We start from the raw sequence: 19,309 nt of genomic DNA, 5'->3' as shown, positions 1-19,309 counted from the left end.
CTGGGGACCAGAAATGTCCTGTGTGAGTGAGACCGGTTGAAATTTCCAGGCTGAAAGCAGTGCAAAAAGTGTTTTATGTTGAGGCAGTGAGGAAAGTAGAGGATCTGCCGGAAAACCACACGAAGAGTATGAAAGGTGCCGCTTCCGCCACAAACTTCACTGGGACCATGTCACACCCAGCCGCCAATGACCTTGCAGCCAGAGGGGGACCAAACGTGTGAGTGTGGTCGAATACATCTGTTCAGAATGGCTCCCTTGTCATGCATGTTTTCCTCTCCCCCCTGCCATGGACCAGGCCATGAGCTGGGTCCCATAGACGCTTGATGAAAACAGATGACAGGGAGCGACTGCCAAACTACCAACAGTGAAACTAACCAACGGCAGACGAGCAACCGACGGGAGTTGGCTGTGGCCATCCTGGACACTCCTCCAGCAGCACAGACCTTTGATTTTGGTTTGTGATTATGTACTTCTGAGATTTTAAGTAAAAAACTCTATAAACATTTAAACCTTGTCTGTGTGGTGGCCTGTGATCCTTAGAAACCTGTTTTGGACATTTACTCTACATTCCACTCGACACCATTATTGATGCTTCTTGCAGAGATTATATTCTAATTGACTCAAAGTATCATTTGGAGTTGTTTATGGCACAATGGAGTTCTACTGGGGGTCGGGCTCTTGACTGTAGCAAATTACAGTTTGCTGCCCTGCGCAGCCTTCAGACAGGAGGAAGGTAATGGAAAGATTAATAATGAATGTAGTTATTGTGGCAACTTGTGAATTGTACTAGCCTATGGCAAATTATACCAAATAGGATTTAAATGACAAGACACAAATACAAAAATATGGTGGCATACATTGTATTATATCAAATATTATGAACACTTACAACGTAGTCAATGTACAAAACAAGAAGCGTTGAACAAATTGCAATCTACACTTTTTGTATACGTCAAGCACTCAAATGGGACTTGGACGGGTTGTTTCGGAGGACGCACGGCTCTTGACCTTCACCTCTCCCGAGTCCGTACGGGAGTTGCAGCGATGAGACAAGACTAACTACCAATTGGATACCACGGAATTGGGGCGAAAAAGGGGTGTAAAAGAAGTAACAAAAAAAACAAGCATTCAAATACATAGCAGCATAATGGTTCTCTTCATTCATCCAATAAACACTTTGGCTTTAAAGCAGATACATTGTAATAAATAGTTTAAAAAAAGATTGTCTCCATTCATAAACATTAGCTCTGGCCTGAGGCATGGCAACAGTAAATAATTATAGTAAGTCATCAAGTCACAGAAGGGGCCTGTACATAAGGCACATACGATTCATATTCAAAGAAAGACATGGTGAGACAAAATACAGGTAAAATGCAAATCAAGTGTACTGATGCTGTTTAAATTGGAACCCAGTGCTGCTATTTGCAGTGCTTGTGGTGATACTAGTATTAAGTGAGGTTATCAATACAAAATAAGTCATATGAATATGAAATATAATGGTGGTGCTTTAATTTATGATATATAGTGGGGTCTGAAATGATTGACACCCTTAAAAGATGAGCAAAAATTATTGTATAAAATAAATAATTTAAATACTGAGCTACTGTATATTGTACATTTACATAATTTTATAATACAATTGTTCAGAGAAAGACTTTGTTTAACAAGTAATACTTATTTTTCTCAAAGTTTGGGGTAAAAATTGACACCCGTTTTCAATACCGCACCTTGCGAGGATAACGACACTGAGCCTCATCTAAAATGTTTGAGATTGGAGAACACATTGGGAGGGATCTTGGACCATTCCTCCATACAGAATCCTTCCAGATCCTTGATATTCATCTGTGCTTATAGACTACCCTCTTCAATCCAAACCACACATTTTCAACTGGTTTCAAGTCCAGAGAATGAGATGGCCATTGTAAAATGTTGATTTTGCAGCCAATTAACCATTTCTCTGTGGATTTTGATGTGTGCTCGGGGTCATGGTCTTGCTGGAAGATCCATTTGCAGCCAAGTTTCAGCCTCCTGGCAGAGGCAACCAAGTTTTTGGCAAAAATGTCCTGGGTAAAGTTCATGATACCGTTGAGCCCCAGGACCAGTGGAAGCAAAATAGCCCCAAAACATCAAAGATCCACCAACATATTTGACAGTAGGTATGGGGCAAATTTCTGCTCATGTGCTCTCATTTCGACGATAAACCCACCACTATTTTCATGTCATCTGACCAAAGCACTGGTTCCAATCCAAGTGCCGTTTAGCATGCTCCAGGCGTTTACATTTGTTGTATGATGTGAAAATAGAGCTATTTGGCCACACACACCAGTGGTGGGTTTGACATGTATGAGAATCAATGAGCATAAAATAACCCTATAGCTACTGTCAAATATGGTGGTGGATCTTTGATGTTATGGGGCTATTTGGCTTACATGGTGAAATTGTCATTACAATAACCTGTGAATTACTTGCTTCTTTTATAAGTAACTATATACACTGTAATTACCGATTGGGTTGAATTATTCTAGGTATGATACCACAATTTTATTGTAAATACCTTCTACTTCTGGAATGTAAATTATTTTTTATAACTTCTTCCCCTTTACTTATAATGCATTCACATAATTGTGCTATTGTTAGAGTGCAAGAAGAATTGAAACAAATGTACACTATTTGGCATGCTGCTAAAGAATATCAGGGGTACAGAACAATCCCAGGACAAGTCCTGCAACTTACGCATAATTTATTATATATCCAAAATATCAATGTTTAATTTATAACATGACAAAGCAGAACTAGATCATTTTTCTCAGTTCCTCTGCCTAGTGTTTTAAAGTGCATTGGGTGTACTGGATTGACTTGTCAGTCTCACAGCCAAGAATAAAAAGATCTGAGATATTTTGTGCCCAGTTCAGACTGTTCATCTTAGTTTCTTGAAATGCTGGACTCAAAAAAGGTCAAAGATCACAATGGCCGTGTTGTTGTTGCTGCTGCTTTGAAGGGATTTCTTGAGTCTGAGGGAATCCTTGTCTGGTGTTTTTGCTGTGTTCCCCTCAGCACTAACCCTTTGAGGTCTCCGGTGTCCATAATGCACAGTATTTTGATGATGCACACTGTGGGTCTGCCTCTCTTCATGATGACTTGACTCAAGTTTCCAGTGGTTCATTATTCTCCTCCGAAAAACAGTCTGAAATTGCTCCTCCTAGAAATGACAAAGTAAATACAGGTTGTTTTACATTCAAGATTGAGGGAGCTACTGGTTTCAAATAGTAGCCACACCCTGTGGATGTGCTGTCCCCTCTAGTATGTGTGAGCATGTGTTCAACTTTATGGATGTGCTAGACGGATGGTTGGATGTGTTCAACTTTTCAAACACCAATTCTAAGGCTTTCCAAGTAAGAGCTTTAGAATGAGGTTGACTTTTAACATTTCTAAGGGAATGATACCATTGGCGGTTCTAGCTTGTATGGCACCCTGGGCAACCCCCCCCCCCCATTCAGCAAACCCTGCCAAAAAAAGAGCACCATTCTGCACTAACTCCTTTTTATTCAGACATTTGGAACACCACAAATAAAAATCGATACAAAAATAACACTCATAAATATCAAAAAGTAGTAACAAAGACAAATAGAAACAAATTTGTGATGATTTGGCACTGGAGCATCAATACAATACCCATCCCCCAAACACTGTCAACCAAGAGTCAAAACTAAACCAATTCACCTTGGTGGTGTGCAGACTGGTTTTATATTTTTCATTTATAACGATTTCGCACAACAACAAAAAAGTCAACAATATGTCTGTGAAACTATATATTCACAGTATTATGAATGAATTGTGGTTTATTTGGTAGCATTTCGTAGTGTGACTGATTTACTAATTGCATTAGTACTGTACAAAGTAAGACTTGTGCAATTTGATAGATTCCACCGCTTCCTCTACCTCGGTCTTCCAGTGGGGAGACCTGAGGTCAACCTACCCTGCCCCCCTCTCCATCTCGTACTTCTGAGTGGGAGACCTTTCAGGCAGTAGCCTGCCTAGATCACAAACTAGAATCAGGGCACCCACTCCGACAAGGTTAATTGACCCACAGTCCCACACGGTGACATGATATCATTGGCGTGATGTGCAAATGAGCGATAGAAAACCGATCGCGCAAATGACACCATTACTACTTTTTTTGCCCCGGGCAAGATGCCGCCTATACCTAAATCCGCCACTGGTTGATACCCAAGTGAGGTCTCTTACCATAACTTGCTGAGGCGTGAGGGGAGCGTGTCGTCGGCTCCGCTTTGGCTTTGCGCAGTAGCTCTCCAAATGCTGCAGGTCGCAGGCCTTTAAGCAACACTGCTCCACAATTCCCTTCCCTCTCATCCGAGTCCCATTCCCTCTGAGGCGAGGACCATTCCCTCGGGTGGACCGAAGTCCGTTCGGTGCTGTAACAAGAGAAAGTATTTGGATCAGATCGTGAAACACTGCACTGTCTTGAAGAGTTGCATACACATCTAGCAGGTGGTGGGCTGAAGCTGAAAAATCAGGAAGTTGATCAATATACGTCGAGGGAGCAGCTGTTGTTTTGTACATGACAATTAAATATTATTATAATTACTTTAAGTTTTTTGGCACGTTCAACTCTTGCAAATTTCCCCAGAAAAAGTATATTTCAACTGTCTGCTCAGGCAAATGTGCAAACTGCTAAACTTGGAACCAATCAGAACTCCCGTATATACCCCTCGTGATGAAGGCAGCCAATGGCCTGCTTCTATCTAAAATTTAAACACAGCCTACCATGAAATCGTGATCTGCTGTCAGTGTGTTAAGAGGAACTAACATTAGCTCCCAAAGACATAAGATAAATATATGTTTGAGTGCACTTGAAATATGTAGCATGCAATATGAATGGTCTTAATCATATGAAGTACTAACTCCATTGACCAATAGCAGTAGCATGAAGTACTTCAGTACAAATATTTTTAAAAGTACTTACAGTTGAAGTCAGAAGTTTACATACACTTGGGTTGGAGTCATCAAAACTCGTTTTTCAACCACTCCACAAATTTCTTGTTTTAACAAACTATAGTTTTAGCAAGTCGGTTAGGACATCTACTTTGAGCATGACAAGTAATTTTTCCAACAATTGTTTGACAGATTATTTAACGTATAATTCACTGTATCACAATTCCAGTGGGTCAGAAGTTTACATACACTAAGTTGACTGTGCCTTTAAACAGCTTAGAAAATTCCAGAAAATTATTATGTAATGGCTTTAGAAACTTCTGATAAGCTAATTGACATCATTTGAGTCAATTGGAGGTGTACCTGTGGATGTATTTCAAGGCCTACCTTTAAAGTCAGCACCTCTTCGCTTGACATCATGGGAAAATCAAAAGAAATCAGCCAAGACCTCAGAAAAAAAATTGTAGACCTCCACAAGTCTAGTTCATCCTTGGGAGCAATTTCCAAACGCCTGAAGGTACCACGTTGATCTGTACAAACAATAGTACACAAATAAACATCATGGGACCACGCAGCCGTCATACCGCTCAGGAAGGAGATGCGTTCTGTTTCCTAGAGATGAACGTACTTTGGTGCGAAAAGTGTAAATCAATCCCAGAACAACAGCAAAGGACCTTGTGAAGATGCTGGGTGAAACACGTACAAAAGTATCTATATCCACAGTAAAACAAGTCCTATATCGACATAACCTGAAAGGCCGCTCAGCAAGGAAGAAACCACTGCTCCAAAACCGACATAAAAAAGCCAGACAACGGTTTGCAACTGCACATGGGGACAAAGATCGTACTTTTTGGAGAAATGAAACAAAAATAGAACTGTTTGGCCATAATAACCATCGCAATGTTTGGAGGAAAAAGGGGGAGGCTTGCAAGCCGAAGAACACCATCCCAACCGTGAAGCACGGGGGTGGCAGCATCATGTTGTGGTGGTGCTTTGCTGCAGGAGGGACTAGTGCACTTCACAAAATAAGATGGCATCATGAGGCAGGAAAATGATGTGGATATATTGAAGCAACATCTCAAGACATCAGTCAGGAAGTTAAAGCTTGGTCGCAAATGGGTCTTCCAAATGGACAATGACCCCAAGCATACTTCCAAAGTTGTGTCAAAATGGCTCAAGGACAACAAAGTCAAGGTATTGCAGTGGCCATCACAAAGCCCTGACCTCAATCCTATAGAACATTTGTGGGCAGAACTGAAAATGCGTGTGGAGCAAGGAGGCCTACAAACCTGACTCAGTTACACCAGCTCTGTCAGGAGGAATGGGCCAAAATTCCCCCAACTTATTTTGGGAAGCTTGTGGAAGGCTACCCGAAACGTTTGACCCAAGTTAAGCAATTTAAAAGGCAATGCTACTAAATACTAATTGAGTGTATGTAAACTTCTGACCCACTGGGAATGTGATAAATAAATCATTCTCTCAACTATTATTCTGACATTTCACATTCTTAAAATAAAGTGGTGATCCTAACTGACCTAAGACAGGGAATTTTTTACTAGGATTAAATGTCAGAAATTGTGAAAAATAGTTTAAATGCATGTATGTAATCTTCCGACTTCAACTGTAAGTAGTTTTTTTTGGCCATCTATACTTTATATATTTGACAAAATCATAAAGAAAATGTACTTGTTACCAACGTAATTAGAACAGTAAAAAGTATGTTTTTGTATGTAATTGTATTTATAAGCAGTAAAAATAAATGTTTGTCAAACCCGTGGTATACGGTCTGATATACCACGGCTGTCAGCCAATCAGCATTTAAGGCTCGAACCACCCAGTTTATAATTACATACTTGTTACTGTTCTAATTACATTGGTAGCCAGTTTATAATAGCAATAAGGCAACTCAGGGGCCAATATACCACAGCTAAGGGCTGTTCTTTGTGGCATATGGCCAATATACCACGACTAAGGGTTATGTCCTACAAATCCTATTGCTTAATCATTGCAGTCAAAACAAGTTAATTTTCTATCAATGGATGTCAATTTATCTGGAGAGTTTAATTAGGTTATTTATGTTTTCTTGCGACATTAAACTCGCAAGAATTGTTATTTTGATCAGAAAATAATTTTTTTTCTTAGCCTTTGGCGTTAAAAATTACATAAATCCTTAATTCGCTCTATAACATTATGGAAAAAGGGTTTATTGGATAAATGTGGCAACTATTGCTGCAAACATTTTTTGGGGGCTTGTTTTCAGGCCTTGTGTGCGGGTTTTCAGACGTCATTGGACTAGACATTTCAGCTATACCTGGCAACCCTGATCTCAAAGTCTAAATAGTGACATCAGGGCTAGTTCAAACTTCAATAGGATGGGCCTCACATGTGAGTGAATCAACCCATGCTTGGTGAATAGCACTCGGTTAATCTCTGGGAGCAGGACACAGGAAAGCTGAACAGATCATGTGAGACAAAAATGAATAGAAGAAATGAGCTGAAATATAAGACATTTTCCGTACGCACCAACAGCTTATTTCTCTAAAATGTTGAGCACAAATTTGTTTACATCCCTGTTAGTGAGCATTTTATCGTTTTTCAAGATAAATCTATCCATCTGACAGGTGTGGCATATCACAGCATGATCATTACACATGGGGACAATAATAGGCCACTAAAATGTGCAGTTGTCACAACGCCACAGATGTCTCAAGTTGAGGGAGCATACAATTGGCATGCTGACTGCAGGAATATCCACCAGAGCTGTTGCCAGAGAATTAAGTGTTAATTTATCATCTATTATAAGCAGCCTCCATCGTTGTAGAAAATTTGGCAGTACGTCCAACCGGCCTCACAACCACAGACCACGTGTAACCACGCCAGCCCAGGACATCCACATCCAGCTTCTTCACCTGCGGGATTGTCTGAGGGGAGTGGGGGGGTGCTGAAGAGTATTTCTGTCTGCAATAAAGAAAAACTCATTCTGATTGGCAGGGCCTGGCTGAGCCTGGCTCCCAAGTGGTGGGCTAATGCCTTCCCAGGCCCACCCATGGCTGCACCCTGCCCAGTGATGTGAAATCCATATGAATTTAAATTGACTGATTTCCTTATGAACTAACTCGGCAAACTCTTTGAAATTTTTGTTCAGTATACAGTAGAAGGATGCACTTTCTTGCTAGGTGTAGGACCTCATATTGAAGCTTAGAGACCCCGTTTGATGTATAGAACAATCTTAAAATTATCTACTTTGGTGTAGATACAAGCAAGTCAATTAATTTGACTTGATAAAAATATGTTTTTTGGACCCAACTTGCTTACCACATTTTCCATGTGGTTTCTTCCTTCAGAGACTACATAAAATGATGACGCCTTCCTAAATATTTGGTCAAATGATACATTTTGTGTATGGTTTCCTAGAAACCAGCATGGCTCAACTTACCCTTTTGGCTCAACTTACCCCACTCTCCCCTACTGCAGTTCTCTATGCTTTTTTCCCTGTTTAATACACTCCCTTTACATAAAATTGCACATAATCAGTTGTATTATTTATTGTTATAGCTACGGCTATCGCTCTAATGTTGGCAAAATGTTCTTCTAAGCACTCTGTCATCTTGTTGGATGAGAAAGAAACATGATATCAGGCTGTGAAAGTGGCCTTGGTGGAATAAGGGTAAAGGTGATTAGGTGAGAGGGCTTATGGATAGTATGTCTGGTCATACTGCTAAAGTCTCAGCATGGGATTATTTTTCCCCCTTCAAATGAATGGCTATTTGCCTGTAAGAAATGTCCCAGTATACGTTTTCTTCTGAGCATTGAACATTGAGTTGTAACACTGGTGTCAGCAGTGGGATTCAGTGACCATGTGGTGTTTCTCTGACAGAAAGAGGGAGCATCTATCTAAACAGCGGGACATTAAATGGCAAGTAGCAGCACAAAAGGTGACAACAGGGAACCTTACCTCTGTAAAATCCACGGTCTCCGCACACAAACTCTAGGTGGGCAACAAGTTCAGATCCACAGCGTGCTCTTGACTCTGCATGGTCTGGTAGAGCTGCAAGGCACAAGATGGAGTACAGCACACCAACGCTCCGCCAACATAGCACCTAAGAAAGAATACACTTTAATAATCAATATCTAGCACCACTCATCTGACTGAGCACAACGGTCTTGTCCAAGCTGCCACTACATTATTAACACCAGCACATTAACACATACAAAAACATTAGGCTCTATTGAGTTGACGATAAAACATGTTTTAGCGTAGGCTTAAATCATACATTTCCACAACAATTGTGGCAAACAAAAGTTGGCATAAAACCTAAAAATAATAATTTATTTGCTGTTTATAAGTTTCACTGTAATAAAGCTTAACACTTGGCAGTCAGTAATTATAGACTATTATTTAGTTGATAAGCAAGGAAACTCATCATCATAAATATTCAAGACAAAGACATTCAACCCAACATAAAGTAGGGGGAGAGTCTCCATGCACACTATCAAAACAGCTATTACAAACCAACGCAGGGCAACAAACATTACAACAACAAAAAATCCTTATCAAGCAAAGAGCACATAGCGGTTACCCCGTATTAACCTTGATGCTTGTTTTAGTACAGCGAGTTACAAAATAAAGATTCATAATTCAGCTAGGATAGAATTATGGATGATAGCAGCCTTAAAATACAACCACCTCCTCCCACGCTCTTTCTGTCACTCTGGCAAGGCTACTCTGCCCTCCCCTCTAGAAAGATACCGTAGAAAGGAGAATGCTCCATTTCTACTGAGGCCTACATTACACCTGTACACTTCATTCACATGTACATCTAAAGGACCCAAAAGTAGACATTGTATCCAATCCACTGATGCTTTACAACTGAGGACATAATTGCTCCTTCAATACCAAGTTCTTCCTTGCAGAAAAAGCAGCAAATATGCATGTAGATTAGATATGGCATCATAATGAAGTGTATACAACGCTCATAGAAAGTACATTATTAAGGGTGACAAGAAGCACCTACTAATTTTGAGCTGCACTGATGTCAAAATTGTCCATGCAGGTTATATTATTGCAATACAACAACTGAATGAACCCACTGGGCAAATGAGAGTTGCAGTGCAGAACATAAATATATTATATTTCTATGGTGCAGTCTGCTGATAGGAATGTCATGAGCTGGAGGTGAAGGGCCTCCAGCTCATGACATTCAGACAAATACAACACTTTGCAGCCTCAAAAGCACTGGGTAGATAACATTTCACTGCATCCCACACAGCCAAAGATGCATCATGTGAACTTGCTAAACTGTGCATCCCTAAATTTGCCACCATGTAGGTGGATATTTAAATGCTATGCAGTGAAAATATCACATTTCAATTTCTGCAAAGCCACAACTCCACATAAGAGCATGCATATTACACTGTTGTTTGTAAACTAAAAACTGTTCTCAATATCTGTAAAGAAAATTGGGTCACTAGGGACCAATAGCTTGATGCAACTTCTACTTTGGGCCGGTTTCCCGGACAGATTAGCATAAATCTATTCCTGGACTAAAGCATGCTCAATAGACTATCTCCAAATCCAACCTCCTGAAACCTGGTAAAACTTCACAGTACAAATAAATGTCAATAACCACTGTTCCAGAATTAGTTCAATGTTCTCCTGGGTGACCGTACATACCTTCAGTGTGCATCCTCTGGCAGACGACCAGTGTAGTGAGGGCTCAGAGGAGTGCATCTTGTCTGTCTGTCCAGGCGTAGAGGCAGTAAGGCCTTGGAGCTGCAGTCTTATACTCACAACCAGAGGGGGAAGGACCAGTAGCTCCCTCCCTCCATTCTAGGCATCCTCCCTGGCCGAAAGAGAAAGGCTGTAATCTATTGGATCGTGTACAAATCAAAAGTACTCAAAAGTACTATCATGACAACTTCCTGCCTCTCATTGTCATGCCAAAAAAGATCAGATCAAATCTGGGACCAGGGTAATTGAAAAGGTTTTGCAGGTTGTAAAATACTGTAACCTAGGATGACCTCCAGTACTTACAATGACTGTTACACTGTATAGGCCAAGGTAAGCCTTTACTTTGCACACTATGATTGATTAGAGAAAAGTATAAGACACTAAGGGATGGCTCTATTCAATTTGCAGCGCTGAAGATCCACTATCCACTTTTAAAAAGGCAATGTTCCCATGGTCGCGGAGACTGCATTCACGCCACATCGTTAATTACCTTCACATTTTAATGCAGATCTTTGGCGATATGGATTGAATCCAGCCCGTGTCTTATTTTACTCTATTAGTTAATTGGCCAGAGTCCACACATCTGGCCATGTTCAGTAGGAGAAAATGCTTTGAAAACGAGGTACTACCTAAAGTTCTATTTTCCCATTGCCAGACAGAATAGTTTGATTCAGTGGGCCATACCGAACATGACCCTGGTATCCCAAGTCTAAATTTGCTGATTAAAAGCCCAATAGAAGCGGCTGGCCTCAAGGGCCAAATTTGGTGTTACAAGAGAAAGAGATGGACTTACATTACATTGTATGTTCACCACTGCTATCATTTGAGTCGAACCAGGTCTTCTTTTTTACTGTCAAACTGTGCAACTCAGAGGATTGTCACATATAAATGTGGTTCCTGAGAAGTTCCAGGGATATTCTCCGTCACACAACAGCCCAAAAAATTACGACCCCATTGACTGCTGTCATGACTTTCGACCCATAGCCCTTATGGGCAACCGTCCAAATAGTAAACTGACAACACTGTATGTTCGTCATTACAGCACACTGTCTGGGAGTAAGAGTGAACACATAGCACGTGGCGTTCAGGAGAGATGTTACTGGTGAGGAAATGCAGATCGTGTGTGATACACAAAACCAAAAAAATAACAAAATGCCTTCGTACAAACATTGGTTGCTTTATTGCACAAGGTCGATGTTATGAGACGACACAAAACAAAAGTTATTTGGCAGAACTCAAACTTCCCATTGACTAGTCGATCACAGTAAGACTTTGCTGCCACAGGTGGCGACCTGGGTGTTGTGCTTCCTGAATGATTCCTCCACTTATAAATGTAACAACTTGAGAGGGACTCATTTTCAGCATCTAGTAATAACTTATGTAGTATCATCTAACAAACATCTTGAAAACAAAACATATTCAACCCGCAGTATAAATACTGTTCCAACTGGGGGGAGAATAGGATACAACTTGTACTTTTAACACAAGTGAGTGACAATGTTCAAAATGTAAAAAAAAGAAAAAAAAGAACTAATTGTTTTTCTAAAGGGAGAATTCAGACCCGAGTTACACACGCTTGAATGGAACTTTATTCAGTTTTTAGGCACTTCTCTCTATGCGTATTCTGACCTTGAACTTGTGCTAGGGGAAATGCCAGTGCCAGCTAAGGTAAGCATTTGATGTGGAGATCAAAGAAATGAAGGTGAGGTGGAGGTGTGACTTACAGGTACGCTGTATTCTGAACTTGACTGAATTCCCTCATAATTCCACAACCTTGACTCAAGAGGAAACTGTGATGGTCGAGCAACCTGTCAGTTCTAAGTGGAAAAGCTAATTATTTCCCCCCCCAATAAAAATAACACCAATCTCCAAGCACTGTCATTTATACATTGATAAGAGCTAGGGAAATGAGTAATCCATTTGGATAAGGGGACTGTAAATATGATTTAATTGCTTAAATACATTTTACCTTATGATCACTGGAGACAAAATGTGAAACCAGTCATATTTCAGCAAACTGAAAAGCATGTCAACTTGTTAGGTATTTCCACAATGAAGTATAAACAGCAGTGATGTTATTCAGAATTGTAATTGTAGGCCTATGGCTTCATCATTTGAGGGGCTGAAATTTGGAGATTCAAGCCGAGGCTGTAGCCTATGGTAACCTGTGCACATTGACAGTAACTCCGAACCTACCGAGATGATTTATGCACTCTAGAATGTTTCAATTATATGCCCTGACTTTTCAGTTGTTTGTTTTGACAATTGTTATTGGATTAAATATTAGCCACTGTCAGTAATACCCACATACATAACTATCACTTTGCAGACCCTTTGCTATGAGATTTGAAATTGTGCTCATTGATCATCCCTGAGATGTTTCTATAACTTGATTGGAGTCCACCTGTGGTAAGTTGGATTTGGAAAGGTACACACCTGTCTTTATAAAGGTCCCACCGTTGACAGTGCATTTCAGAGCAAAAACCAAGCCATGAAGTCAAAGGAATTTTCCGTAGAGCTCCGAGACAGGATCGTGTCAAGGCACAGATCTGGGGAAGGATATCAAAAAATGTCTGCAACATTGAAGGGGACCTCCATCATTCTTAAATGGAAGAAGTTTGGAACCACCAAGACTCTTCGTAGAGTTGGTCGCCTGGCCAAACTGAGCAATCGGGGGAGAAGGGCCTTGCTCAGGTTGGTGACCAAGAACCCGATGGTCACTGACAGAGCTCCAGAGTTCCTCTGTGGAGATGGGAAGAGCCTTCCAGAAGGAGAGCCATCTATACAGCTCTCGACCAATCAGGCCTTTATGGTAGAGTGGCCCAACGGAAGCCACTCCTCAGTAAAAAAAGCACATGACAGCCCGCTTGGAGTTTGCCAAAAAGCACCTGAAGAGTCTCAAACCATGAGAAACAAGATTCTCTGGTTTGATGAAACCAAGCTTGAACTATTTAGTCTGAATGCCAAGCGTCACGTCTGGAGGAAACCTGGCACCATCCCTACTGTGCAGAATGGTGGTGGCAGCATCATGATGTGGGGATGTTTTTCAGTGGCAGGAACTGGGAGACTAGTCAGGATCAAGTGAAAGATGAACAGAGCAAAGTACAGAAAGAACATTGATGAAAACCTGCTAAAGAGCGCTCAGGACCTCACACTGTGGCAAAGGTTCCCCTTCCAACAGCACAACAACCCTAAAAACACAGACAAGACAACGCAGTATTTGTGTCTTTCATTGATCCCTATTCTGATCTCGTTCTCTCAATATATTCTAATGAGTATGTCGAGAAAATTTGAATTAAAGGTGCAATATTCAGAAACTGCTCTGCCATTTTCTGGTTGCTAAAATTCGAAGTTTGCCTTATTTCAGATTGTGACAAAACAAGCAATGTTTGGTGTAGAGAATTATTGTACCATCTAAACCAGCTGTCAGAATCTGGTGTACAAAACCGAAAGACGCTAAATCTAAACTTACGAACGGGAAGCATAGAAATGGCGCACATAGAACTGCTTTTTAGACTTACTTTCAATGAGAATGACAGATCTATAAAACAAATTTCTATGAGAATTTGGTCTGGTCAAAAATGTACATATTGTAGCTTTAAAAAGGTACACAGTATTTAAATGAATCCTCAACAAGAAAATCTGTTGGCCAGCAAGTGGGAGGGTTTTCAGTATTTTAATTATATTTATTCAGTGAGCGCAAGGGAGCCACACCTGCAAAGCCCATCAATTCTGAACACCAACAACTGAGAAGTGCGCAAAATCAAAATGTGTAAAAAAAAGTCTGAATCGTGCCCTAAAAGAATAACTGCAACTCTAATAACCAATCTTCAAATTCGATAGCTGGGCAAGTTTGATCAAACAAACGCTGTTTTCACATCAGATATAATCAAACGAAAAGTAAAAAGTCCTTCTGAATTTTCTAATAAAATTATAGAATTTAGATTTGAGTTATTTCTAACGTAATTTTTTTTTGCCCATCATAAGATGATGGATCACAGGTCTTGAAAGATAAGGAGTGGAGAAGTTTATTGGTTCCAAAAAAAATTCAAATAATAATAATACTTTACCAGTTACACAATGGATGTTCTAGCAGCGCTTAAATGAAAGTGTGTGGAATAATCGTTCATGCCATTCAACACCTGTGAGGGCCCTTAGAAATAACTGTTTCCCACTTTGGAGACAGTCAACTTGGAGAGCGTAGGTTGTTGAGGGCAGCCTCTCTCTCTCTCAGTTTGGCCCTGATACGGTTGATCCTCTCCTCACGGGCCGAATGCTCAAAGTCAAAACCATGGTGCTCTTTGGGGGTGGGGGCTAGAGCGGGTATGATTGGGCACTCCGCCGTCCAACTCTGAACACTGTCCCCCGCGAAGTCAACTTGCATAACCGTATCACTGCTTTGGTCTGCATTCAGGGCCTCTGGTGGAGGTGAGCTGTCACTCAAAGCAACAGCCGTAACAGAGAGATCTTCCACCTCAGACTCATCCCCATTGGTGGCTTGGCCCTCTGCCCCACTCTTACCTTTGTCTTCAACTCGTCGTTGTTTGACACTACCCAAATTGTGACATCCCTCTTCCTCAGGCTCCTCCTCCTCCTGAGCATCATCATCTGTCTCACTGGTAATCCCACCTCTGCCCTGAAAGCCTTCGCTTGAGCAAGGGTGCCGATTTGCTGTCTTTGATAATGATTCTTGGGTCTCCTCATTCAAAGGCTTGTCTTCCTCTTGAGTCACCAACTCCATCTCCTGTTCAGGACATCTGCCAGGTGTCTCCTTTAACAACCTGTTGGCGTTCAATAACTTCCGTATGACTTGATCCTATGGTGGGGGAAAAAATAAATTAATAATAATAATAATAATAGGTAGAGACAGGATTAAGATGTTTGACTTAGACCAGTTTTATTGTTCTCTATGAGAGGTGTGAGAATTGTATAATTGTACATGTGTGTTAAAGGACAGCTCCCTGGAAACTTTACTAACAGGCTAAAAAAGCAACAACAAAAATAGCTAAATAGCTGATAAGTGACTGACTACCTTTGAGGTTTATCATCAGCATATATTCATCTCAACCTAGCCTTTATTAACTACAGCACACATACCACAAGGTGGAAATAGGTTGTCCATTTTCTAATTATTTATTTGCCAAGTTATAAGATATTAATTGATCAGCAAAATAAATAATGCAGTGCCAAGGAGATTCATATCACATACACATCTGGTATTGACATGCTATGGCACAGCTGAGACAATAGTACCCACTTGCTCTGTGTTAGGATCCTCTTCCGCTGAGTGACCCTGTTCGGCAGTCTGCTGTGGCGCAATGTCCCCCTGGGGGATTCTGGACAACTTCACCTGGACTTGGTGGGTCAGGCCGAACCTCTGCAGCAATGCCCACTTCCCCTGGGGCTTTTTAGGAGACGGCTTTGGAGATGCGGGGCAGGACTGAGGTGGTAAGACAAGGGGGTGGGGAAGAGGTCAAAATACAGGAATTCAGCTTTCTGTAAAAATATACACCTCACAAGGACGTCTAGTTTCAAGCAAGTTGATCATGTTGATATCACAAACAGTTTCTAGTCTCATATTAACATACATAAACAGACATTTCTCAAGAGCATGGGGTACAGTCAGGAGGGAGCAACAGTAAGGATAGCAGGAGATGACAGGGCCTTACCTTCTGGCTCTTCTTGGCAGGTGAGAGGAACATCAGTTTTCGCTGTGTGGTCTGAGGGGCCTCGGAAGACAACGAGTTATCCAGGTCAGGGCTGTGCTGCCTCTTTCCTCTGACAGTCTTTGCTTTCTTGATTGACAGGAAGATCCTCCCCTTGTGGATGATGATGGCATCCTGGTGGGGGACAGAGGGCAGGCCATGGGGGATGGGTTCAATCTGGGTGGCAGTACCCTGCTGGAAGTTCTGTCTGGAGGGCAAGAACTCCCTGAGGACATTGAAGGCCGTGCCGCTGGAGGAGACGAATGGCATCAAGAAGGGACCCTGAGCTGCCTTGGGTTCTGTGGTCACCAGTGAGGCCAGGTTAATCTTGGCAGTGTCCACTGTGGGGCTGGTCGGTGAACAGCCTCTCTCTCGGATGACCACTGGCGAGATCCACATGGCCAAAGGCGAGGACCCTCTCTTTGCACTCTCACCCTGAGAGTGGGGCACCCCCATCCTTCTCAAGATGGAGGTTGGCAGAGTCTGAATAGAGGTGATTTTCACCTCTGCCTCTTTGGGGATGTAGATCTCAAAGTTCTCCAGGATGTCTATGCCCTGCATCTTTCCACGTCTACAGCTGGCTGAAAGCTATAGCAAAGATGGTTTACACTTATGCCGCATATAGTAGAACATTGCATACAGTTATTGGCAGTGCTCAACTTGGACTGAAATAGGTGCAAATATTATAACCCGTAGTAGCCAAGTGAAAATGTAATCAAGGGATTTGCTCCATTGTTTATGTTTTATGATCCACTATTTGATGGTATGCATATTTCTGGCTAGTTCTTGAGATTGACTTTACCATTAAAGGTGCAACATACAGAAACCGCTCCTCCATTTCATGGTCGCTAAAATTCTAAGTCTGCCTAATTTCAGTATATGTGACAAAACAAGCAATCATTGTACTATTAAACCACTGTGAAATATATTCTCATTAACAAAAAATATTGTATTTTCAGCTGTTTGAAGTTGGTGTACAAAACCAAATGTAAAAGACACAAAAACTACAGTTTCGGGAAGTATAAGGACCTTTTCTTTCATATCAGCAAGAAATATATTTTTTAACAAAAGTTTAAATTGATACACGCCTTGATAGGGTTAGTGTTCCTACATGGCCATATCTCCATGTTCCAGAACTTGTTTACGGAAGACAAGGGGTCCACCTGTGCTAATTAGCATGCTCCAAACAACTGAATGTAAGTGTAACTCGGGAAGTGTAAAGAAAGTGTAGTTTAGTCAGATGGAGGCACCTACAAATCAAATGTAATTTGTCAGATGCGCCGAATACAACAGGTGTAGTAGACCTTACAGTGAAATGCTTACTTACAAGCCCTTAACCAACAACATCGTTAAGAAAAATACCTAAAGAAAAATAAAAGTAACAAACAATTAAAGAGCAGCAATAAAATAACAATAGCGAGGCTATATATAGGTATGTATGCAGGGTATGCATATACTGTAGGTATGCAGGGGGCACCAGTTAGATTGATGAAGCTGTACCTCGACTATGTAAAACTGCTAGAGTAAGTAACTTTTTTATTTGAAGGATTCTTTCTCGCTGATGAAAGTGCCATATGTTTCGAAAGACGAATCACAGCGATGATTATTGACTTTTTATAAAACATTAGAGTCGGGATTGTAGTTCACACAGTAATCGTGGGCGAAGTTAATGACTGAAAACTGTAGGGAGAAGGCAGATTGCCGCCTAGAGTTTGAGAGCTACACTTCCTGTAGCAGTTTTGCACAGATCTACATACTGTGTGCCTCCAACTGACGAACTACACTTTCTCACCAGTTATGTTTACACACAGGGGTTCAGGGGCACGTCAGATAACTAATTAGCACAGGTTGGCTGCCTATTTTTTTATGTAAACATGCGATGTAACATGGAGATATGGCCATGTGTGAACACTAACCCTATAAAAAGGTGTAGTAAATGTAACCTTTTGTTTTTTGAAAATGATTTCTCGCTGATATGAAAGACACGTTCCGTATGTTTCCAAAAACTTACAATAAGCGATGCGTGTTAATGTTTAGAGAAAGCGCGTCAATTAATATATGCCGCGTTCACACTAATTAGTAGTCGGACATTTCCGAGTTTCCTAGTTCAGACTAGCATGTGAACGTGGCATAAATGTACACGAATAAAAACGACTTGATAGTTGATGCACTACAGCCAGCTCAGCTGTAGCTAGTTGACTCATTACGTAGCTAACTGTTAGTTATGCAAACTATTTATAATGCGACGCACCTGCTAACTACAGTAGTTAGCTAGGTGACAATAAAATAGCCAGTAGTTTATCGTTGTTTTGCATATTACCTGAGCTTAGCGTGGACCCGATAAAAACAAATCAAATGGTTAGCTAAGCAGAAGCCTGACTAAACTTTAAAAAACGAACAAGAGGTACCTAAAATGTTTCCAGCAGCTAACGCTGTCACACAGGCAAGGGTAACGATGTACTTCCGGGTCACAGATTTTTGCACTCCTTCAGAGTCCCGTCCTGTGTACTTTGTAAATGAACAATTACGGCGAAAATTATGAAAAATGTGCACAGTGAATGATATATTGTGTATATCGAACTGTATAAATCAAATCGTTACAAACAAACCTGTGTGAAACTAGCGTCAGTAAAGAATCACTTCCGGGTCACGTTTTTTAAAGGTCTTCAAAAAATAGTCACACATTGTATGGCAAACTGTAGGCCTACAGTATATTAATTATCAGTGGTGTGTATTCATGGATGCCAAGGGAAGAAGCCAGGCTTCCCAAAAAAATGTTTGCTTTAGTCTCTCTGTGTTTCAGAATGTTTCTTCAATTTGCAAGAGGCTGAATGTATCTCACTGGAGAAAGCATCCAAGCGAGCGAAACAGCACCCCTCTGTCTCAGTATGTGTGGTGTATCTATCTGATGCTGTCTGGT

General features: G+C 41.0%; 2 protein-coding genes across 3 annotated transcripts; both read right to left on the bottom strand.

Moving 5' to 3' along the window:
• Positions 1–2,054: 2,054 nt before the first annotated feature.
• Positions 2,055–13,103, bottom strand: igf3 (insulin-like growth factor 3). Its single transcript, XM_039008387.1, has 4 exons — positions 10,628–13,103; positions 8,909–9,053; positions 4,246–4,433; positions 2,055–3,199 (listed from the first exon to the last, which is right to left on the bottom strand). The coding sequence occupies exons 1-4, from the start codon at positions 10,682–10,684 to the stop codon at positions 2,945–2,947; spliced, it is 645 nt and encodes a 214-aa protein (XP_038864315.1). The 5' UTR covers positions 10,685–13,103; the 3' UTR covers positions 2,055–2,944.
• Positions 13,104–13,833: 730 nt separating this feature from the next.
• si:dkeyp-110g5.4 (uncharacterized protein LOC561637 homolog) lies at positions 13,834–18,827 on the bottom strand. Of its 2 annotated transcripts, XM_039008385.1 has the most exons (4): positions 18,710–18,827; positions 16,354–16,977; positions 15,942–16,124; positions 13,834–15,500 (listed from the first exon to the last, which is right to left on the bottom strand). In XM_039008385.1, the coding sequence occupies exons 2-4, from the start codon at positions 16,948–16,950 to the stop codon at positions 14,871–14,873; spliced, it is 1,410 nt and encodes a 469-aa protein (XP_038864313.1). In that variant the 5' UTR covers positions 16,951–16,977; positions 18,710–18,827; the 3' UTR covers positions 13,834–14,870. The 2 variants fall into 2 exon arrangements, with proteins under 2 accessions (XP_038864313.1, XP_038864314.1); XM_039008386.1 differs by having other exon boundaries at positions 16,354–18,827.
• Positions 18,828–19,309: the final 482 nt, after the last annotated feature.

Source organism: Salvelinus namaycush, chromosome 14, assembly GCF_016432855.1.
Source record: "Salvelinus namaycush isolate Seneca chromosome 14, SaNama_1.0, whole genome shotgun sequence".
NCBI lineage: Eukaryota > Metazoa > Chordata > Actinopteri > Salmoniformes > Salmonidae > Salvelinus > Salvelinus namaycush.
This window is presented reverse-complemented; position numbering and strand designations above follow the sequence as displayed.